Source organism: Ailuropoda melanoleuca, chromosome X, assembly GCF_002007445.2.
Source record: "Ailuropoda melanoleuca isolate Jingjing chromosome X, ASM200744v2, whole genome shotgun sequence".
Lineage (NCBI taxonomy): Eukaryota > Metazoa > Chordata > Mammalia > Carnivora > Ursidae > Ailuropoda > Ailuropoda melanoleuca.
The window spans coordinates 53,971,309-53,987,578 of record NC_048238.1 but is presented as its reverse complement, the minus strand read 5'-3'; the positions used below and the strand labels follow the sequence as shown (position 1 = coordinate 53,987,578).

Here is a 16,270-nt window from a genome sequence, read left to right as displayed (position 1 = left end):
TCTTATACATCAATAATAAAAAGATAGCCAAACCAATAAAATATGGGCAAAATATTTGAAGACATTATGCCAAAAAATACATATAGAAATAGTCAATAAGCAATAAAAGGTCAGTAGAGAAATGTGAATTAAACCACAACAGGATACCATTCCATAGCCACCAGAACAGCCAAAATAAAAAAAGACTTGCACACAAATGTTCATAGTAGCATAATTCATAGTAGCCAAAGTTGAAAATAGTCTATTTGTTTATAGGCTAGTGAATATTCAGCAACAAAAAGGAACCAACTATGGATACATGCTATGGCATAGATGAATCTCAAAATCTCTATTCTCAGTGAAATAAGTGAGACACGTAAGACTACATATTATATGATTCAAATTATATGAAATATGTAGAAAAGGTAAGGGTATAAAGATAGAACATAAATTAACAGTTGCCTATGATGGGAGTGGGACATTAGGAAGTACAGTGGGGATTAACAGTAAGAGTTTATGACATAGCATATTGGGAAGATGAATATGTTCTAAAACTGATCCATGGCAGAAGCTGTACAAGTTCATAAATTTAAGAAATCATTGAATTGTGCACTTGAAAAGGGTGAGTTATGTGATATACAAAATATGATTCCATGGAGTTATTTTAAAAATAACAATGTTGACATAAATATTATTATACATGGCTTTTTGTGTATATACCTAAATGTGGAATTGTTGGGTCCTAGGAGAGGCATGTGTTTAAACTTAGCAGATCGTGCCAAATAGTTTTCCAAAGTCGTTATACCAATTTACACTCCTAGTAGTAATATAGACAGAGTTCCAGTTACTTCACACCCTTGCCAAAGTTTGGAATTCTCAGTCTTTTTAATTTTAGCCATTGTCAGTTCTCCTTATATAGTGATCACTTATTTGTGTTGCATATATATGTATACGTTATACATGTTTCACCTATTTTTGCTTAGTGCTCGTTTTACTGACAATATTGTCTATGTTTTTGTTTGTTGTTTTTTTCAACATTTTAAAAATTGTGGTTAAATATAAATAACATAAAATTTATCATTTTAACTATTTTTAGGTGTACAGTGCATTGGCATGAAGAACATCCACATTATTGTCCAACTATCATCAACATCCAGAATATCTTCATTTTTGTGAACTGAAACTCTGCATGCATTCAACAAAAACTCCTATTCCCACTTGCCCCCAGACTCTGGCAACCACCATTCTACCCTATGAATTTGACTACTCTAGGTACCTCATGTAAGTGGAACCATAAAATATTTGTCTTTTTTGTGCCTGAATAATTTCACTTAGCATAATGTCTTCAAGGTTAATCCATGTTGTATCATGTGTCAGAATTTCATTCCTTTCTATGGATGAATAATATTTCCCTTGTATATACATACTATGTTTTGCTTATCCATTCTTCCATCAATGAACATTTGGATTGTTTCCACCTTATGGCTATTGTGAAAAATGCTGCTATGAACGTATGGGTGTAAAAATATCTGAGACCCTGCTTTCATTTCTTTTGGGTATATATCCAGAAGTAGAATTGCTGGATCATGTGGTAATTCTATGTTTATTTTTCTGAGGCTCCATCATACTGCTTTTTACAGCAGTTGCACCATTTCACATTCCTCAGCAATGCACAAAGTTTCCAATTACTCCATATCCTTGTCTACACTTGTTATTTTCTGTTTTTATTCTTCTGAAATGGTTATTTTAATGGGGGTGATGTGGTATCTCAGTGGTTTTGACTTGCGTTTCCCTAATTAGTGATGAACACCTTTTCAGGTGCCATTTATATCTTTCGGTAGAAAGAGCTATTCAAGTCCTTTGCTCATTTTTTAATTGACTTGCTTGTTTTTGTTGTTCTCGAGTTGTAGGAGTCCTTACGTATTCTGGATATTAATCCTCTATCAGATAGATATATGATTCGTATATAATTTCTACCATTTCATGGGCCGCCTTTTAACTCTGTCGATAGTATTTTTTGATGAACAAAAGTTTCTAATTTAAAGTCCAATTTATCTATTTTTTCTTTTGTTGCCTATACTTTTGGTGTCATATACTTTTGTTTTATGCAATGAAATGCATCATTCCCTTTGTGGTTTCTGTGACTGCATGTATGACTATGAAATACTCTTCAATCTTAAAATTAGATGACATACTTTGTCTTAATAGTTTGGTTTAACTACACAATATATTTAAATAACGATGGATTTTCTTTTAAAATTACATTTTTGGAAACTACTTAAGAACATTGGAATATGGTAGTGAGAGGGAAAAGTTTATAAAAGAGTTTATCTCAGTTTATTTTTAGAAAACGGTAGCCTAAATGCAACACATATACAGATGTGTTAGAAAGAAAAGGACCAAAATGTTCACATTGGTTCTGTCAGGGTTGTGAGATTATTAGTGATTTCTGCTTTACTCTAAAATTTTCTTCATTTTCCAAATTTTGAAAAATGAGCATGTGTTTAATTTGTTACTAGAAAACTACAAGGAATGTTGCAACTTCAGAACCAGAAAAAAGAAAACTTGGAATGCAATGGACTCCTAACAAGGGAACTACCAGATCGATACATAAACTTGAAAATTGAGTTTTGTAAATACTGTGGTGGTATACAGTACACAGAGACAAAATAAGTAAAAAAAACCTTACCTGTATACTGAAAGAGTCTGTAAAGAAATACAATATGTAAACAGTGTTTATCTCTGTGATAATAACACAATGCAAATTGTTTAAATCTTGGAAATAGTTAATATTTTAAAAATTGTTAAATTACTAAACTATCAGCGTTGGAAATACGGACAATAAATATCACCAATGATTCCTATCCAGAGGAAATATTCAAAGGACTGCATAGTGTTCTATCCTGTGAATAGCCTATCATATATTTAACCATGTCTTTAATACTGAGATTTAGATTATTTTCAATAACAAAAGTGTCAAGCAAATGTTATGATTTTTAAATAAAAATTACTTTACATTTGAACATTTCTTTTTAAAATTCCCAATGGCTTGAGAGCCAGCATCCCAAAAGAGGAAGAGACAAGTCAGTATTAGGAGTGAGTTACTGATAAGACTGGTTTATTGTCTTGTGTGTTCACTTGTCAGTTGGATACAGCACTTTGGATCTTCATCACAGGCCCTATTTCACCCTAACCCTCATCTAACCACCTCTTTTGTTTCCCTTCCCACCCCATGAAATGTTAGGAGGCATTTCCAATTTAAAATTACTGCTCACCTACCATACAGCTTGTGAAAAATGCAGAAAAAACAAAATATAGATTATTTAAATCCCTGGGAATTACACCATCCTAAGACCAAGATGGCTAATTTTTTAAAGTGTTTTCCCTTCTAGCCTACCTTTATAAATTCCTCCCCCACCCCCCCCCTTCACCTTACCAGAGCCTGGGGCTAAAATCAAAGGGACAGATTTAGAATGGGTGGATGCCTTGTCCTCTAGCTTTGTCTGACATCTTGGTTAGTATTTTTTCAGCTTTTTTTTTTGAAATTATAATACCAGTTACAAATTGAGAGAATAAACAGATAAAATCTAGGTTTCTGAAAACTCGGGAAGGGGTCGAGGATAAGTGAGAGGTGGATGAATCAGCCATATTAAAGAACCTGGGAAGGTGAGCAGAGTTCGAAAACTTGATAGATCTAATAATTTATTGGTTTAGAACTTGTCAATCACCCAGCCCAGCAAATGAGATTAGAGCAGAGTCGTAGGGGAGGGAGGGAGTGATGCAGCAAACTATTTGCACCGAGAAAATCTAGTCCAGGGACAGCCGCATAATCATATTGCGGCACTTTTTTTTTTTCCTTGCAGCAGCTGCTGCTTGCGAAGGTTCCGCCCACTGCAGCTCTCTGCAGTCTCTGGCTCGCTCCTGCAAGACTGACCATCGCCACTCTCTGTCTGCACTCAAGCCCTGGCTACGGTTGCCTCGGTCCGCTTCTCACAGCATCAGCACCGCCTTCATCCCGGCAGCAGCCTCCACCATCACTCCCGCAGTCCAGCCACTCCTGCTCGTTCCACCTCTGCCCCAACCCCCGCCGCTTCTGCTATTCCGGTGAGTCTTTCCCTGCGGAGGTCAGGTCTCCTTATCTTGGCGGTAGCCACCTTACGCGTCACGGTCCTTTGAAAAATGGCCGAGTCAGCCGACCACAAGAAACTGTTAGAATCTAGTCAAGAAGAGACTGGTGATAAGGTAATGATGGAGGGACCTGGGGAACAGCCGGAGCGCAGTGAAGATGTCGAAGCTGGGCCTGGACATGATAAGGAGAGCGGTGAAGAAGCCGCCGCTGGGCCTGGGGAAGAAGGGGGAAAAGGTGAAGATGCTGCTGCTGGGTCCGGGGAAGGCGGGGTAAAAGATGAAGATACTGATGAGGATTCAGACCGTCCAAAAGGACTTATTGGTTATCTTTTAGATACAGACTTCGTTGAAAGTCTACCTTTGAAAGTTAAGTACCGTGTGTTAGCCCTCAAAAAGCTTCAAACTAGAGTGGCCAATCTAGAATCCAAATTTCTAAGGGAATTTCATGGCATTGAAAGAAAGTTTGCTGAAATGTATCAACCCTTACTGGAAAAAAGACGTCAGATCATAAATGCAATCTATGAACCTACAAAAGAGGAATGTGAATATAAATCAGACTCTGAGGACTATGATGATGAGATGTATGATGAGGAAGAGATGTATGGTCATGAGGAGGGTCGGATGCATGAGTATATGGATAAGGATGATGGTTATGAGGGAGATTATTATGATTATGCTGTTGAGGAGGATGATGACGATGACGATGACGATGATAATGATGATGACATTGAGGCTACTGGAGAAGAGAATAAAGAACAGGATCCTAAAGGAATTCCTGATTTTTGGCTGACTGTGTTAAAAAACGTTGACACACTTACTCCTTTGATTAAGAAATATGATGAGCCTATTCTGAAGCTCCTGACAGATATTAAAGTGAAGCTTTCAGATCCTGGTGAGCCTCTCAGTTTCACACTAGAATTTCACTTCAAGCCCAATGAATATTTCAAAAATGAGCTGTTAACAAAGACTTATGTGCTGAAGTCAAGGCTGGCGTATTATGATCCCCATCCCTATAGGGGGACTGCGATTGAGTATTGCACAGGCTGTGAGATAGATTGGAATGAAGGAAAAAATGTCACTTTGAAAACCATCAGGAAGAAGCAGAAACACCGGATCTGGGGAACATTCCGAACTGTAACTGAAAATTTTCCCAAGGATTCATTCTTCAATTTCTTTACTCCTCATGGAATCAGCTCAAATGGAAAAGATGGAAATGATGATTTTTTACTTGGTCACAATTTACGTACTTACATAATCCCAAGATCAGTGTTGTTTTTCTCAGGTGATGCACTTGAGTCTCAGCAGGAGGGGGTAGTTAGGGAAGTCAATGATGCAATTTATGACAAAATTATTTATGATAATTGGATGGCTGCAATTGAGGAAGTTAAAGCCTGTTGCAAAAATCTCGAGGCAATAGTAGAAGACATTGATCGCTAAAAGCAAAGTGTACTTGGCCTTGACATTAACTGCCCTAGATTGTTACTCAAAATGTAAGAAGTTAATTACAGTCTTGTATTCTGAAATTTTCCTTGCAGTGTCAGTTAAAACATAGGGCTCAGAAGTATAAGAGAAATGTAAATACTAATTCATTTGATCTTGCATCTTAGTAGTAGAATGCTTTCAAGAAATGTAAACTGTGGTAGATGATTTAAAATATTAATATAGTGTTGCATAGTTTAATCCTTCTAAAGTCCTTTTATCATGTAGCTATTAATCTGTGGCTGTGAATATTATCGGAACTGCTAAATGAGATCAACATTTATTTGGAAAGAAAATCTTGGAGAACAAACCCAAGGTTTTCTGCTATTGTTGTTGTTTGTTTTTTATATTTGAGTTTTCTTAGTCCTTTATCTAGTGGGTTTAATTCTGTTGTACCTGCTTCATTTTGCAATAAAAATACAGTAGACTTTAAAACTTGAATGCTTAAGAAGCCTGCATGTGGTTAAGAATTTCAGGCAAAACCACATTTATTGTTAATAACAGCTTGTCCATAGGCTCTTGTATTTTATGTGACCATGACAAATAATAAAACTTAGTTATATTGAGGTTGGTGTTTATCAGGGAAGTGTTAATCACAGTTGTCTCAAGAGATGGCCACATATTGTTCTGTGTAATTATGTAAACTGTAATCACAGTGTATAATTTCTCTTCCTATAGTACATTTAATCATTCACTGGAAGCAATCGTGTTACCATTTTGAAGTTTTTTTCATGTTCTTTCACTGCGAAATAAAATAAATAAAAAATTTCAGAGTGTTTCCTGTTTTAAAACTGATCTTTTTTTTCTCATAAAAGTATTATGTTCATTGGAAAACATCTGGAAAATACTAAAAAATACATTAATTAAACCAAGATCCATATACCCACTTCCCAAAGATAAACACTGTTAATGTCTTGATTTATTTTCTATTATTTTTCTATGTGTTTAAATATGCATGCAGATTTACTAACACTATACTTAGATGTGCAAAGAAACTATTAGATTTTGTAACTAATTTTAATCCTGAGTCCACCTCCACACCCCAAGTTTGCAGGGAAACAAAAATCTCAGTTTTAATCCAGTAAATTTGCTATTTCATAATTTAGACACTGTTATAAATAACAGTATGTTTGTCCATATTTCAGATTTACCTACCCTTCCACGATGTCATCTAGATGTACAGGGGCTTATATTGTTTTATGACATTGGTGGGGGGGGTGCACTGACTGGGGAAATAGAACGTGGTTGGTTAGAGAGCTGACTTGTCTCAGAGCTGACATTGCCTTCTTTTCATGTGGAAACCCAGAGGTTTGGCTTCCCATTTTGGCAGACTCTGTGAAGGTCACATCTATCCTTCTGGGAAAAGCAGGGAACTTTTAAATCCCTTCCAAGCCATGTGAGATCTGAGAGCGGCTAAGAAGTGCTAACTGTGTCTCGTTATTGCTGCCTATGCACTCTTCCATCCCAGGTGATTGTGATGTGATCCCACAGAATTGTAAGATGAAAGTGGAACAAAAGCTCTTCTGCTTGTGACTTATTCTTCCATTATTGAACATGCCTCCTTCGGATTTTGTCTCAGAGAGGTAAGTTTTTAACACTGCCTGATTTTCTTACCTCTGCCTCTTTTTTACAATCAACTGAGGAGGAAGATAGGGGCTTTTTCTTTCCTCTTCCTGTCTGGATAGGACCCTCCTCTAATATATCATTCTCCCAGGGAAAATGGTAAATGCTCACTTGTTTTTCTCTGGGATTGCAATAGTTGACAGGGTATGAGGAGATAGAAACAACTTAGTATTATAGGGGAACCTAAATTGGGAAATACTTCCAATGTACGCTTGATAAATATAAACACTTTCATACTCTTCACCACTGTCAATCTTGACCTCTGTTAAATTCCTGACTCCCCTCCAACACTGCTTGCCTCGCAAAACAAAGATTGGGCCTCTTAATTGTAGTTACTGTTACTATGCATTAAAAAGTCAGAAACATGGGTGTATCTCTCCCTCTATTTTATAGAGGGGGCTAGGCATCTTGAAGTCCCTCCTGTCCCTTTCTCTAGCCTCCATGAGATAAAGCAGTAAAACTGCTTCTGACCTTTCTGTAAGGGTAGGCTAGCCCCTTTGCTTTATCTCTCATGTCAGTGGTGTCCAGCCAAAGACCATCAAGAATGTACCCATAGTTGAACAAGGACATACCTATAGTTGAACAAGGACATACCCAAGTTGAACATAGTCGAATAAGTTGAACATACCCATAGTCTCCATCATTGCCATGAGAGAGAACACACATCCTGGGGAGACATTGTATGTTATCAGTAAGTGTTAGAAAACATTGCAGAATTTGGGTTTTAGTTGTGTGATTTGGTGGAGGTTCTGTGGAAGTGGGGGTTTACTCTATAATGTGGGATAATTTAATGTTTGGTAGTTCAATAAATCTCATCCACAGAGAGGAGAGACTAGAACAAGGATACAGCTGTAATTGGTAAAGAGGTTGTAGCCATTTTGGCTAGAATGCCAGTGGTGTTTGGTATTTTGTGAGTGACACAGTGACCTTGTTTTTGTTTGTTCTTAGACAAAATTAGGTGGCCTTACTTTATCTCATTTTATTACAGTCCCAGAATAACCTTGTTTGAGGTTGGTATTCTATGAGATGGTTTATATCCAATAGAAAAATAGCATGGCCTAGCTCTGAGTATCAGGCCAGCTTCCTGATGTCAGGGACTACTTTTTTTATTTCCTTCTCTTTCACCCCTTCTCAGGGATGAAATTTGAGGCTGTCATCACTCCCTTAGCTTGTGTTGGGGTGGATGTTCATTTGATTTGGGTTTAGACTAGTGTAAAGGAACTTTAGACTTTTGAGGGTAGGCCGTAAGTTTCAGTCCACATACCAAAGAAGTCTATACTAGGATTTAGTGCCCAAATGTGACTAAGAATAGGATTTTTACCTTTATTCTTTTAATAATTGTTCTTTAAAAAATGTATCATTTATACAGTCCTGAAAGGGCTGTTGAGGTGGCTCTTGGGTCTTGTTAGAAGTTTGGTATTCCCAGGGAATATACTGAAATACCTAAATACAATAAAATTCCATTTTTTGGTACATAATAATTTATAGTGTAAATTATAGTATTTAGTATTACATATCATATGGTAGAGTGGTTAGTCTTTAAAGCCAGGCTGCTTAAGTTCAAATCCCAATTTTGTAACTTATTAGTCAGGTGACCTTGTGCAAGTTACTTTATGTGTCTTAGTTTTCATATCTGTAAAAATATAATAATTGCACATCTACCTCATAGATTATTATGAAGATTTAACTGGTTTATATGAAGTGCTTGAAATATGCACAGCACATAGGAAGTGCTGTATAGGTGTATCTATATTATTTTATTACTAAGTTTATATCTGTGAAATATTCAAAACTGGTATACAATAAAAGTGCAGTAAATTTTTATTAAATTATTAATAATTGTCCCTGTAATTTGTTTTCTACTTTACAAAGAGTGAAAGAATATACTTTGCATTTTAATAACAAAGTCTCCAGGATTTCTGCAAGTATTAAGGAAGCTAAGAGGCAAATTTAGCAGCAGTACTTAATATACTGACAAGCCTGGTTAATGATGAGGAAAATATAGTGACTGGTGTTACTTCCTCACCACTGAATGCATTCATTATCTTTGCAGTTGTGTACACCAAACTCGACACTCACCACAGCCCATCTGTTCACTGGCCAATGGTGCCTTATTAAATTAAAATATTTGGAAACCAGAGAAAAACAGAATACAGAAAATAAGGATCACAAAATTATATATCATCCATAGATACATAACAGATTTTATTTTTTTAGTTACACAGATATGTGCAACATGTAGCTGATTATTTTAAAGCATATATCTTTAAAAAATAAAAATAAAGAATAAGTTCACATGGAACACATTTCTGAAATATATTTTCTCTGAATTGTTTTTGCCAAATTATACAGGTTTTAAAGTAAAAGAGAAAAGAATGCCCAAAAGTAAACAATCTCAGCCTGTTTTTAAAAAACTACTCTAATGATCCATTTGTTCACCTGTTCCCAGGGTGTTTTAAGACAAAAACTCTCCATCCAGGTCATGCAGCCAACGGGTAATCACTACCCTCCATTCTGCGTGTGCACACACCTCCTCACTTCTCCTGGCTCTGGGGAGGTTTGTGTGTGCGCGCGCGCATGTGTGTGTTCACGTGCGGTCCCGCGTGGGATGCGGTAAAGTGGGAAGGAAGTTGGGGGGAGGGATGGTCATTTGTCATAAAGGACCCTAGCCCCAGTGACACTTCTCTATCAGGGCGTCTGCGACAGCGCATGGAGGCGGGGGAGACGGCTTAATCATCATGGAGGCTGCTACTCTAAGTCTCCCCTTGGGCCTTTGTGCGCGCTGTCGTGCGAGCGTGTGTGTGTGCGCGCGCGCGCCCGCGCGCGTGCGCGCATGCTGGTCAAACGGAATGGGTGAGTCGTCTTCCCAGCTCCGGTGGTTTATGAAACCATATTGTGTGTGTAACAGTGCCTGTGCCGGTAAGAAGAAAGGCAGTTCTGGCCGAGGCATACTCGGGTCGGGGTGCTGTCTGTGGCTTTGAAGGAGGTTGGGAATGGAGGCGCGTTCGTCCACGTTGAAGTCAAGGTCGACTTGTCTGTCTGCTAAAGCGAAGGTACCCAGAGGGAAGGCAGAGATAGGTGGCAGCGTGGAGGGAGGGTCCTGGAGTGGTTAACATTTGGTCTGACCCACACCTGGTGGAAAGAGAAACTTAAGTGGATGACAAGAAGAGAGTCCCAGAATTGGACAGTGTGGGAGGTTTTGATTTCAAATACCTGCAGAATAAATATCTTTTTGGTTGATGAAGTACAATGGCACCTTGGGCCCAGGACAGATTTGGGTCAAGCATATATAAATACAGGTATGTACATTTATACAAGAAGTAGTGTGTATAAAAGGAGTATTACTGGTTCTGACACCTACTGAGTACTTCAATGTCAATACTAGTGTAGGTGTGTTTGGTAGAAGAAATCAGTCTGTAATATGTTAATCATCTATTTGCAATCCACTGCTTCTGTAAAGAGCAGAATCTGTGTATTAATTTAAACTTCATACAAAAGGTTCAGCATTCCAGTTGACTGTATCACTTGAGGTGAGAAAAAAGCTTTCCAGCCAGTCTTATTTGGTAAGATTGGTGTTGAAATAAAAATTTCACAAGGCAATTTCATGAAAATGGTGAAAGATGGCTGTATTTTTACATTTTCTATTTCACATTAACATGCTCTCAGACTCTTTCATACACACACACAGACACACACACACACAGCTGGATGATCCAGAGTGAGAGGAAGCTCATGGTCAGAAGGATTCACAACAGGTGGAACCAGTATGGAGTGTTTTATCATTTGATATTTCTACATCAGCTATCAAGGTGAAAGGAGGTAATAAATATTGACATTGTGTCTATGTATGTGCATGCTTGCATCTGTGCATGTATGTGCATGTTTTAATGCAGAATATTTCAGTAACAAGTAGAAATGATATTTATACCATGATCTTCATTGTCCAAAATATCACCTAGTTTGCCAGGAGTCCTATGGATAAGGGAAGAGTGAGTGGTTTGTGATGAGTTCCCTTTCGCACTGTGATGAGGTACTTTTTATTTTACAGCTTAGAGGAATTGAAAAGGTGCTTATACTTACTAAGATCCATATTAGCCAATTTAAGATATTTGCATTTCATGGTCAAGTATTAAACTTGCATACTCTTTCTGTATGTTAATGTGGTATTTCAGAATTACGTTCTCACTAGAGTTTGGATCAGGGTGGTTATCTCCATTTTTCAGATGAGAAATCTGAAATATAGACATTGTAACTTGCCAGTACCATTCAATTAGTGGTGCAAGAGTTCATATCTGATCTCGTTGTTCATGCTTGTCATCACACTATGCTGCTTTCAGTGAAACTGATGATGAATGATTTTGCTAGTTTGCTTAATATCAAAATGCCTCTACCCATATTAAAGGTGTTTGGTATTTGCATAGGAATAGATATTAACATATTCCTTCATCAGGTATGTTACCTCATTGATTTAGAATATATGGTAACAGCTAGGCTGAAGCTTTTTTAGAAAACTCCCTAATGTACAGGGAAATTCAAATCAAAACCACACTGAGATACCACCTTACGCCAGTTAGAATGGCAAAAATAGACAAGGCAAGAAACAACAATTGTTGGAGAGGATGTGGAGAAAGGGGATCCCTCCTACATTGTTGGTGGGAATGCAAGTTGGTACAGCCACTCTGGAAAACAGTGTGGAGGTCCCTTAAAAAGTTAAAAATTGAACTACCCTATGACCCAGCCATTGCACTACTGGGTGTTTACCCCAAAGATACAGACGTAGTAAAGAGAAGGGCCATATGCACCCCAATGTTCATAGCTGCATTGTCCACAATAGCCAAATCATGGAAGGAGCCGAGATGCCCTTCAACAGATGACTGGATTAAGAAGCTGTGGTCCATATATACAATGGAATATTACTCAGCTATCAGAAAGAACGAATTCTCAACATTTGCTGCAACATGGACGGCACTGGAGGAGATAATGCTAAGTGAAATAAGTCAAGCAGAGAAAGACAATTATCATATGATTTCTCTCATCTATGGAACATAAGAACTAGGATGATCGGTAGGGGAAGAAAGGGATAAAGAAAAGGGGGGTAATCAGAAGGGGGAATGAAACATGAGAGACTATGGACTATGAGAAACAAACTGAAGACTTCAGAGGGGAGGGGGTGGGGGAATGGGATAGACTGGTGATGGGTAGTAAGGAGGGCACGTATTGCATGGTGCACTGGGTGTTATACGCAACTAATGGCATCGAACTTTGCATCGGAATCCGGGGATGTACTGTATGGTGACTAACATAATATAATAATAAAATAAAATAAATAAAAATAAATAAATAAAAAGAAAACTCCCTAATGTAGTTTAACAACGTAAGAGTATTACAGGAATTAAATCTCATTTTCCTTGAAATATTCTATACTTTAGACTTTGCTAATCTGACCTATTCTTGCATGGGTTTAATTTAAATTTATTGCTGTTTTATTTTTTATTTTTTTTAAATTTTTTATTTTTATTTATTTATTTATTTATTGATGTAAGGTTCGATGATTCATTAGTTGCGTATAACACCCACTGCACCATGCAATACGTGCCCTCCTTACTACCCATCACCAGCCTATGCCATTCCCCCACCCCCTCCCCTCTGAAGCCCTCAGTTTGTTTCTCAGAGTCCATAGATGCTTTGGAAATTTATTGCTGTTTTAAACCTCAAATTTTAAATCTCAGTTCTTGTTCCCATTGTGGAACTTGTGATCTGGGTCACCAGTTTCCATATCTATACAATGGAGATAATTAGTAGTGCCTAGGTCATAAAATTCTTTTGATGATTCATTATGATAATGACTATCCAGCACTTAGCACAATGCTTGGCACATAGCAAGTCCTAAAATATTAGCTGGTTATTATTATAATAATCATTTTCATTTCTTAGGATTGTCATGGAGGAAAAAAAACATATGATTGGTTTGGCACATAGCAGGGGTTTGATAAATTATAGTTACTCTTTTATAGCCTTATATGCCTGAGGTGATCTCAAACAAAAGGATTTGAAGTCTTTTTTTTGTCATTTTCTCTTTTTTAAATTTTTTTTATTTGAAATAATGGAGACTCACAGGCAGGTACAAAAACAGAACATAGAATTACATGAGCCCTGTAGGTTTATGCTTTTTGCCAGATTTTGGAAATTTTCAGCTTTTATTTCCTTGAATATTTTTCAATTCCACACCCTTTCTCCTCTTTTTCTGGGACCTGGGTGACATAAATGTTAGATCTTTTATTGTTGTTATAGTTGTCATGGTTCTCTTCATTTTTTTAGTCTACTTTCTCTTTGTTGTTCAGATAGGGTCAGTTGCGTTTTTTTGTGTTCAAGCTCACGGATTCTTTCCTGCCACCTGCATTTTTTCTATTGAACCCATCCAGTGTATTTGTTTTATTATTTTATTTTTTCAACTTTATTTCTATTTGGTTCACTTTTATAACTTCTATCTTTGTTGAGATTGTCTCTTATTTGTTTCAAGAGTCTTCATAATTGCTTTTTGAAGCGTTTAATCATAATTGCTTTCAAATGCCTATCAGATAATTACAGTATCTGAGTCGTGTTGTTGTCGGCATCTGTTGATCGTTTTTACTCATTCAAGTTGTGGTTTTCTGGTTCTTGATCTGATGAATGGTTTTTGATTGTATCCTGGACACTTCTAGTATTATGTTGTGAGACACTGGTCCCTATTTAAATCTTGTATTTTAGCAGTCAACCTGGTTAGATTTAACATGCAGGTGTTTTTGTTTTTTGATGACCTTGACAGGTTTGAGGAGGAGAATCAGTCAGGAAATTTATAGAATACCCCTCAATTCCACTGTGGCTATACCATTTAATGAGGATTTTAGTTTCTCTATATCCTCACCAATACTTATTATTTTCTGTGATTTTAAAAAATAATAGCCATTATAATGTGTGAAGTGGTATTTCACTGTGGTTTTGATATGAATTTCCCTAATGATTAGTGATGTTGAGAACCTTTTCATATACTTCATTGCCATTTGTATATCTTCTTTTGAGAAATGTGTTGTTGTTGTAGAAGTTCTTTGTATATTCTGTATATTAATCCCTTATCACAGATCTATGATTTGCAAATATTTCCCCCCATTCCATGGATTGTCTTTTAACTCTATTGATTGCATCCTTAATGCACAAAAGTTTTAAATTTTTATGAAATCCAATTTATTTACATATTCTTTTGATGCTTTTGCATTTGGTGTCATATCCAAGAAATCATTGCCCAAGTCAATGTCATAGAGCTTTTCCCTTATGTTTTCTTCTACAAGTTTTGTGATTTTAGCTTTAACACTTCGGTCTTGCATCCATTTTGTGTTAATTTTTGTATATGATATAAGATGTGGGTCCAACTTTATTCTTTTGCATGTGGATATCCAATTTTTCCAACACCATTTGTTGAAGACTGTCCTTTCCCAATTGAATGATTTCAGCATTTGAAAAATTTGACCATTTTTGCCAAGGTGTATTTTAGAGCTCTTAATTTTATTTTATTGGTCTATATGTCTATCTTTATGCCATTTTCACACTGTTTTGATTACTCTAGCTTCATAATAAATTTTGATATCAGCAAGTGTGAGTCCTCCAAAAGTGTTCTTCCTTTTCAAGATTTTTGGCCTATTCAAGATCCCTTGAGATTACATATGAATTTTAGGATGAGTTTTCTATTTCTACAAAATCATAGTTGGGATTTTGACAGGGATTACATTAAATCTGTAGATTGCTTTGGGTACTATTGACATCTTAACAATATTGATTCTTCCAATCTGTGAGCATGGAATATCCTTCCATTTATTTCTGTCTTTAATTCTTTTAGCAATGTTTTGTAGTTTACAGTGTACAAATCTCTCACCTCCTTGGTTAAGTTTATTTTATTTATTTTATTATTTTCAAAGGTAGATTTTAGTGATTCATCAGTTGCATATAACACCCAGTGCTCATTGCATCAAGTGCCTTCCTCAATGCCCATCACCCAATTATCTCTTCCCCCCACCGACGTCCCCTCCAGCAACCCTAGAGTTCAACATCTCTCATGGTTTGCCTCCCTCTCAATTTTCATTTTATTTTATTTTTCCTTCCCTTCCCCTATGTTCATCTGTTTTGTTTCTTAATTTCCACATGAGTGAAATCATACGGTATTTGTCTTTCTCAGACTGATTTCGCTTAGCATAATACCCTCTAGTTCCATCCATGTCATTGCAAATGACAAGATTTCATTCTTTTTCATGGCTGAGTAATATTCCATTGTGTGTGTATGTGTGTGCGTGTGTGTGTGTCTACCTACATACATACACCACATCTTTATCCATTCATCTGTCGATGGATATCTGAGCTCTTTTCATAGTTTGGCTATTGTGAACTTTGCTGCTATAAACATTGGAGTACATGTGCCCCTTTAAATCACTATGTTTGTACCCTTTGGATAAATATCTAGTAGTGCAATTGCTAGGTTGTAGGGTAGATCTATTTTTAACTTTTTTTGGGGAACCTCCATACTGTTTTCCAGAGTGGCTGTACCAGTCCGCATTCCCACCAACAGTGTAAGAGGGTTCCCCTTTCTCCGCATCCTTGCCAACATCTGTCATTTCCTGACTTGTTAATTTTAGCCATTTTGACTGGCATGAGGTAGTATCTCATTGTGGTTTTGATTTGTATTTCCCTGATGCCGAATGGTGTTGAGCATTTTTTCACGTGTCTTTTGGCCATTTGTATGCCTTCTTTGGAGAAATGTATGCTCACATCTTCTCCCCATTTCTTGACTGGATTATTTGTTTTTTGGTGGTTGAGTTTGATAAGTTCTTTATAGATTTTGGATACTAGCCCTTTATCTGATAAGATATTTGCAAATATCTTTTCCCGTTCTGTAGGTTGCCTTTTAGTTTTCTTGACTGTTCCCTTACCTGTGCAAAAGCTTTTTCTGTTGATGAAGTCCCAGTAGTTTATTTTTGCTTTTGTTTCTCTTGCCTTTGGGGACATGTCTAGCGAGAAATTGTTGTAGCTGAGGTCA

General features: G+C 36.9%; 1 protein-coding gene across 1 annotated transcript; it reads left to right on the top strand.

The window, feature by feature from the left end:
* Positions 1 to 1,099: 1,099 nt before the first annotated feature.
* NAP1L2 (nucleosome assembly protein 1 like 2) lies at positions 1,100 to 6,327 on the top strand. Its single transcript, XM_011216929.3, has 2 exons — positions 1,100 to 1,260; positions 3,843 to 6,327. Exon 2 carries the CDS (start codon positions 4,159 to 4,161, stop codon positions 5,542 to 5,544), a length of 1,386 nt encoding a protein of 461 aa, XP_011215231.1. The 5' UTR covers positions 1,100 to 1,260; positions 3,843 to 4,158; the 3' UTR covers positions 5,545 to 6,327.
* The last annotated feature ends 9,943 nt before the right edge of the window (positions 6,328 to 16,270 follow it).